The 8370-nt window shown below is 38.2% G+C and overlaps 1 protein-coding gene across 1 annotated transcript; it reads right to left on the reverse strand.

Moving 5' to 3' along the window:
* Positions 1-5351: 5351 nt before the first annotated feature.
* Positions 5352-6428, reverse strand: LOC122839886 (trace amine-associated receptor 13c-like). The gene is made up of 2 exons (XM_044131893.1): positions 6256-6428; positions 5352-6165 (listed from the first exon to the last, which is right to left on the reverse strand). The coding sequence occupies exons 1-2, from the start codon at positions 6426-6428 to the stop codon at positions 5352-5354; spliced, it is 987 nt and encodes a 328-aa protein (XP_043987828.1).
* Between the last annotated feature and the right edge of the window lie 1942 nt (positions 6429-8370).

Raw genomic sequence — 8370 nt, forward strand, 5'->3', positions numbered from 1 at the left:
TATTGCACAAATAGGATCCCTTTCAATGATTCAACTGAGAGCTGGTTCCTCTCCTTTTTCCACTGGCTCTGCATCAGTGAAAAAAACTCTCTCTACATTTGCATTGTGAGGAGGAAGTGCAAAGACAAACTGTGCAATCTTCAGCAGTTCTGAGTAGCATGCAATACTTTTGGCCTTCTCAAAGTATTTGGTCCACTTCTGGTGCACCTGCAGACCCATGAACTCATCATCACTGCAGCTTTCTATGAATTTCTTCAGATTGGCAACTTGGTCAAAGCATTTAACATCATCAATTGGCACCCCCTTCTCTCCAAGGTACTTGATGCAGGCCTCCACATCATTCCACTTTGGTGGCTCACTCATGTCCATCCACATGAATGGTGAGAACTCTTCCATAGGTGTCATCCACTTCTCCAGATACTCCAAACATGAACTGTACTTGCCGAACACATCAGCCATGAACTTGTCATGGCCCTCTTCAAGTCCTTCTCTGCGATTTTCGGCCAGCAGTCCCTTAATTTTGAGGGACATGAAATTGTTGTTATTCCGTTCAATAAGAATGTTGTGGATGCCGCTCAATATTTTCTTAACCTCCATGATGGAGTTGTTCTCCCTTTCCATTTCTTGAACGTGATTGTGGAAGACGGACATGAGTGAGTGCATGTGCCACAAGTATATCTCACTAAATGGGTTTTCAAAAAATACCCTGATCATCATGGGTGGCTTTTCCTGAGACAAAAAAAAGGCTTTTAAAGCAAGGAACATTTGTAGCATCCTCTCTATGCCTGGGAACAGAGAGAGCCACCTTGTCTTGCTGTGTGACAGCATCCTCTTGTATTCAATAACAAAATCGCAGTACTCTTTGAGGGACTCTGTACGAACAGTGTAAATGTGGAAGTACTGGTAGATTTCAAAAATTATATTCTCAATGTCCACATCAAGTCTGTCTGCCCCGTGATGGACACAGTTGTTAAGTATGTGTGCTGGGCAACCCATGCCAATCAATATTTTGTTTTGTAGCATTCTCTTCAAATTTGCAAATACATTATTCCCCCCTTCATCACGCCGGGTTCCACCAAAATTAGTGTTGCAATTGTCCCCGGTAAATGCGACGCATTTGGAAGCCAAGTTGTTTTTTGCCAATGTTTCCATTAGGTAATAGGCGATGGTGGTTGCAGTCTCATTTGGTGTATCTTGCACTTGAATCAACTTGCTCTGCACACCACCCTCCTTCCAATCAAAGTACTGAATAATTATGGGGAAGATTTTCACCGCACCGTGATTACTCCCATCAGTACTTACACCACAAAATGGGATGTCTTTGAGCGCTTCGTGCGCCAACAGAATGAGGTGCCAGAACACCATCAACAATAGCCTCGGTTTTAGTTCGGGCACAACTAAACTTTTTGGCAGTGTCTGAATCGGGGAGGGTCTTTTTCAACAATGAACTTGTGCAGTCCATAGATCGATAGCTGTTGTGATGTTTCTTTGTGTGGAATGACCATGCAGCCTCCGCTGCATTCACTGCATCCTCGTTCCCTGGTTTGACAAAGTACTCTGTGATCGAGCTAGCACTACTCTCACCTCGGACAGCTGTTTTGTGTTTCTCGGTGTCCAGGTGGCTTTTCAGATCCCTTGCACCTCCATTGGACACTGAGACATATGTGCCTGCTTTGCACACTGTGCACAAGGCCTCCCATTTGTCCCGACCCGGTCTTAAAGCGGGGAAACTCTTTTGTAAATCGTCGGTAAACATACATTTGCGCTTTGGCATGTTGTTGGCGTACTGACAGTCACACTATTTATCTTCTGTTAAGAAGATGGTGTTAAAAGGAAAAGTTTCTAAGTTAGCTTAAATTTGGAAAAAAGCTTGGCTCTCTCTTCCTTATGGTCCTGGGTTCTCTCAGCGAGCAGCGTGTGACAACAAGGAACAACGATGCGTGATGACGTCACAGAGTTTAATTCTCATAGCAAGCAACGTATGAATTAACAAGAAAACTGCAGAGTTACAGAGATATACATTCTTTACCTGAGACAAAAGAATTAAAAGAAAAAGGGACAAAGACGCGTCTTTGGAGAGAGCTGATGCAAAAAAGCAAAAACAAGGCAGCTATCTGAATTATTATTCCTACGCACTAACTTTTATACTGAAGGTGTGTCTTTACTTTTTAATGTATTCAATTAAGGCGTACCTATGTTTTGACCAACCAGAAGCTACCTTGGACACTCAGAAAAACTTAGACCTTCCCTTAATTTCCCGCCAAGATCAAAGGCCATTTTTGTCTCCGGTAAGACAAAGGAGCAAGAAGCTGCATCCTGGTATTATGGGCTCTAGGGCCACCTGAGCAAATAAAACCTTAAAATAAGACTTCACATATACCTGTGAATTTCGGAGTGTCTCCTTCACAAAGTTAAACTCAGTAATTTGGTTCAAGGAAAGGTTACCTTCACAAAACCCAGTTTTTGCTCATCTGCACTCAGCATCTCAAAAGATTTGAATCTTTGCCTTATCACATAAATCCTGAACAATTTTCTAATACTAAACAACACATTTTCATTCAAACAATTTTCATTTGATTCAGATATTGTCACAGATAGTACAATTTTCAAATACATTCATCATTTACTATTCTAAACTTAGATAATACACTTTGGTTAAAAACTTGCTATTAATACTTAGAAAAATGTCTATGATTAGGCCAAATGATTATTTTTAGTCCTTAATACAGTTAATCATACGCCAGGTGTAAAAGGTATATTGAACATTCTTATTTTGAACAAATTTCTTAATTTTGAACAGGTTTGTGTTAAGGATTTAAAACTAAACTATTCAATCGGTAAGTATTCAGAAACAAGAACCAAATGCAGATCAAAAGGGGATCTCTGTGAGGCTCCTGCTGGGTTATCAGAGGTCAGGAGGCCATAAAATTAGCATCTCCTGCAGGACAGAAGCCTGTTTGGTTCACAGAACATCAAAAGTTTTCCAGCCAACATCTGGGATGGTATAAAACTGAATACAACACAGAATGTTGAAAACATTAACATTTAATTTCTAAGAAATTTTTCTAAGTATTAGTAGCATGTTTTTAACCAAAGTGTATTATCTAAGTTTAGAACTATTAATCTAGTAAATGATGAATGTATTTGTACTATTGTACTATCTGTGATAATATCTGAATCAAATGGAAAATGTTTGAATGTTATGTTTTATAGGTTAAAAAGGAATTGTACCTCATTTTGTTCTATTGATTTTATGTGACAAGGCAAGGATTTAAATCTTTTGAGAATGACTGAGTGCACATGGGAAGAACTGTGTTTTCTGAAGGTAACCTTTCCTTGAACCAAATTACTGGATTTAGCTTTGTTCAGGAGATAACGGGAGACACTCCGAATTTCACAGGTATCTGTGAAGTCTTATTTCATGGTTTTATTTGCCCAGGTGGCCCGTAAGAGCCCATAAAACCAGGATGCAGCTGCTTGTTCCTTTGTCCTACCGGAGACCAAAATGGCCTTTAATCTTGGCGTGAAATCAGGGGAAGTTCTAAGTTTTTCTGAGTGTCAAAGGTAGCTTCTGGTTGGTCAAACAGAGGTACGCCTTAATTGAATACATTAACAAGGAAAGAAACGCCTTCACTATAAGAGATAGTACACGATAATAATAATTCAGATAGCTGCCCTATTTTGCCTTTTCGGTATCAGCTTTCTCCAAAGACATGTCTTTGCCTTTTCTTTCTCTATCTTTTGTCTGTCTCAGGTAATGAATCTGTCGTTAATTCATACGCTGCTTTGTATGGCATTAAACTCTGTAATTCTGTGACGTCATCACGCATTGTTGTTTCCTGTCGTCGCACGCCGCCCTCCGGGAGGACCCGGGATCCAGGAAGGAAGAAGAGAGAGTCAAACTTTTTCCAAATTAAGCTAACTTAAAATACTCTTCCTTAACAATAGATAGATAGATAGATAGATAGATAGATAGATAGATAGATAGATAGATAGATAGATAGATAGATAGATAGATAGATAGATAGATAGATAGATAGATAGATAGATAGATAGATAGATAGATAGATAGATAGATAGATAGATAGATAGATAGATAGATAGATAGATAGATAGATAGATAGATAGATAGATAGATAGATAGATAGATAGATAGATAGATAGATAGATAGATAGATAGATAGATAGATAGATAGATAGATAGATAGATAGAACATTCTTCTGATTGTTGTTAAAAAGAGCAGTAATAAAAGAAAATCACTTAAAGTCAATCAGTGAATTTCAATCTAGGACAGTGGCATCTCCCATAGAACAACTTGAAACAAGTAATAAAAATGTAGATTCAGGTGATATTCTGAACCAGGAGTAAAACTCTGCATAATTCATGTTGCACTGTGTGAAATGTAAAAAAAAAAAATCAAAAACTCCAATATATGACTATTAACAGGAAGGCTCTTATCCTTCTTATTTCCCTCAATCCATGTAATTATGTTAAAACTTTTCTCTGTGTGTTAGATTGGAAGCAGCTGTTAAAGTTTTATTCAGCTTTATTTAAGTTAAAAATTAGCAATGAAAGAAATCAGCAGGGCTGGAAACATTGTACTGGGAATATATTATATTATGGTTTTATTTTCTTAATTATGTCTAATATGAAAAAATACGGCAAATCAAGATCATAAAAGCGCCATTTGTGGAAAACGAACTAATGAAACTACCTATTAAATGTTAACGTTTTAGTTTATTTAGTTGTATATTTGTGGATAATATACCAATAGTAATTTTCTCCAACTACAAAGTTGTTATTTCAAAGATACATCAGTAGTATTGCTCTTTAGAGTTTATCTGATGTCACACTATTTGTTTGTTTTTTTTTCTGCAAGAGTCGTCTACAGTACAAGGACGGACCGGGTCGGTCAGCATGCTTTTTTTGTCTGTCGGCCATATTGGATTTAACAAAAATAATTTCTTGCATTTACAGCTACCTATTAAAAGTTAAACAGCCATCAACTACTGATGGCCAATAGTTGATAGTGTATTTTATGATGCATTAGTGTCCACCTCAGTGGTCTGTGTGCATTTAAAACACAAAAATCCACAAGAAGCAGAAGAAAATGGCTTTTAGATAACTGTCCACTGCAGTGACCACTATGCATGACAGGGCTAATGTGTAAAAGTTGAAGGAATTTATTTTGAACATTCAAAAGCAATAACGTCTGATCTTACAGCAGAGAAAAGTATTTTATGCTCAACTAATTTTCTTTGTCCCCAACTCCCCTCAACCAGCAAACATTTTATTTATTAATTTACAAAAAATGTATTTGCTATCTGGTGTTTGTCCGTCAGCAGTGTATTCACAGTATGTTGGCCTCATGTGAGCCAGGCTGCAGGATCTGTAGAGTAACAATGACTTTAACAGCTTTTCTGAACCAGGGATAGAACAGAGCGTAGATCACTGGATTCAGACAAGAGTTGGAATAAAAGAGGAAAAACAAAATCGATGCATATGAGGTACTGGTTAGATTAACATCAACTAAAGAGTAGCAGTAATATGGACAGTAACACATTAGATATACAACAACTAGAACCCCCAGAGTCCTGGCTGCTTTTAACTCTGATCTCTTTGTTCTTGATGTCGCTGAATGAAACGTGGCGACTGTAATGTGAGAGCGCATGGAACGAGCCTGAGACACAGCCACCACAAATACTCTCAAATACAGAACTATGATGATCATTACTGGAAGTATGAAATTAAGAAGAAGGTCAATTACTCCTGCAGCAAAGCTTATATAATGTATACATTCTCCAATGCAGGAATTACTCCTGCCAGGCTGAATCAGTTCATCTTTTGCATAGAAAAAGCTGCAAGAAGAAGCACAGAACCAACACAGACAAACACAATATTTGATTCTGGTCAATGAGATTCTGGTGGGATAATGCAGAGGGTAACAAATGGCTACGTATCGATCCACTGATATCAGGACAATGTTCCAGATTGAAGAACAGATTATTGTACCAATCAAAAAACAAAGCAAAACACACATGACATCTCCAAGAAACCAGCAGAATGTAAATCTAAATATTTCTAAAGGCATCAACAGGAGACCAACAAAAAAGTCAGAAACACCCAGAGAGAGGAGGAGGATGTTTGTAGGAGTGTGGAGCTGCCTGGAAGGAGACAAAATCACAATTGAACATCAATTATCATGTAAATCTGGCCTAACATTCTTAAAACCTAATCTGTAGGTTGATGTTTGCCTGAAGTGTGAGACTGAGATGATGATGAGGAGGTTGAGCACTACAGTGATCAGTGAGATGAAGAGCAGCACAGAGTTCAGGAGAACGACTTCAGACCAGTGAAGTGTGGGCTTCCTGCAGGAGCTGTTGAGGAGAAGTGGGAAACAGAGATCACTTCTGTCTTGGATCTCCATCCTCAGACGGCTGCAGCTCTGATCTGATCCTGTCCTGTAGCTCATGTTTTCCTGCCTTCCCTCCTCTCTGGTGTTTTATCTCTCTGGGGAGTTGCTGCCTTCTCCTCCCCACATAATTACATGCATTTCTCTTCTTTTTTAAGTCATACTTTACATCTTTTGTTCATGCTATCAGCTTAAAAAGTCCTAAGGACTCTGAAGGATTAGGTGGAATTGTCCTTTAGCTGTTTGCCGAATCTACAATCAGAAGTCAAACATAGCAGGAGCTTCTTAACCAGATGGAGGCCAATTTCAAGGCTTCAAATGTATTTTTATTAATTATTAACAATATGTTGATAAATATCATTCAAAGCCATTCATAGCAATACAATTATAAGAGGTTTTAAGACACAAAAAGATCCCTGAACAGCAGACATTCTCACACGAAACTAAACTGATGTAAAATAAATAATATTTGCACAAAATACAATAAAGACACTACAGATGAAAAAAAGGCCATTTGAGGTAACCCTGACAATAAAATATTTTATCACAAATAACAAGCGAAAAATTAAACACATGAAACAAAAAAGAAGGTAGGTTAGTTGGGGAGCCACTGAGAAACCAATAGCAGAAGAGTTCTCAGACAGGGGGCGCCAAACTTTATAATAAAATCTATTTTCAGAACCTCTGGGAGTAAACATCCTCTTTTCAAAGTAAAAAAGAAAAGAAAAAGTTACTTTTCTGTTGAAATTTTCATGACAATACATTATGAGATCTTGTATAAATCTAATTCCTTTGTCTTCTCCTAGTGCTCTAGAAACAACCAATCAGAGCCAGGAGGAGGGTCTTAGCGCTGTCAATCACAATCTCATGTGGTGCCGCTCATGCTCCTTCATCCTCACCTTCTTCCTCTCTGTTTCACTGCAGCTAGCTTAGCCTATTGCTAAAGCTAGCAATTAGCTTTATAATATTATAAGTCCAGTTCTGGGGTGACTCCAAAGATGACAGTGAAGGGGTTCAGCTCTCACAGTTCAAAACTTCAGCTATAGTACAGAAGACTGATTTCCAGGAATTAGTCAGAGAAGGGAAAGACCAAAACATGTGAATGAAGGCAGCAGCAACTAATACAGAACCCAAATGTCTGGTCCAAATTTATGTAAACGCACGGCAGGTTAAATTTAGAGAATAAAAGAAAGAATTAATGAATCCAGAGATTTTAAGAATTATTTTAAAGAAAATTGTTTCAGATTTAACTGTCATTATTTATATTGTTGGACTGCGTCTTTGTTGCAGAGAGACTTCATATATCCTCACAAATTCCACATTTAATAACACACCTTTATTTTTACAACACAATTAACACAAGGAACAGAGACTGCAGCCATAAATATTTCTGACAGTTTTGCATGAGACATGTTGAACTCAAACAGTTTATCCACATTCATAGTTTATTGTACAAACAAGCTGTTTTAAAACCAGAAGGACGGTGAGCCCTGAGGACCAAAACAGCAAACTCCATTCCGCCTGAAAAATTGTTTTAATAGAAAGAACTCTGGCGTATGTGAACGTCAACCGGACCTGAAACCGCTCCAAAGGCAGGAAGCTGACTGTAGGGCAGGGCATTCTGGGTACATGCAACCAAAACAAACATGAGAGTCTAATCCTAGCAGGAGAAATGGCTTTCACCAAAGACAAGAGAAATCCTACAAACACAAAAATCTGACACCACTTCTCTTTTGATTACATTTTGTGAAGAAGGAAGTTGCGTTCGGCGTCTTCTTCTGAGGTTTTCACGTTGTTTCCTTCAATAGTTATTGGTGCAGAAACACTCGCAGGCAAAGGGGGGGAAAAGGTTTTTCAATTGTTTGACACAGCAGCTGAAAATGACAAAAATGTTGCAATTTTGGTTCCCCAATAGAACCAAGACAGCAGACATTCTGGTGTGAAAGTCAGTAGTCAT

Source organism: Gambusia affinis, linkage group LG11 (genome assembly GCF_019740435.1).
Source record: "Gambusia affinis linkage group LG11, SWU_Gaff_1.0, whole genome shotgun sequence".
Taxonomy (NCBI): domain Eukaryota; kingdom Metazoa; phylum Chordata; class Actinopteri; order Cyprinodontiformes; family Poeciliidae; genus Gambusia; species Gambusia affinis.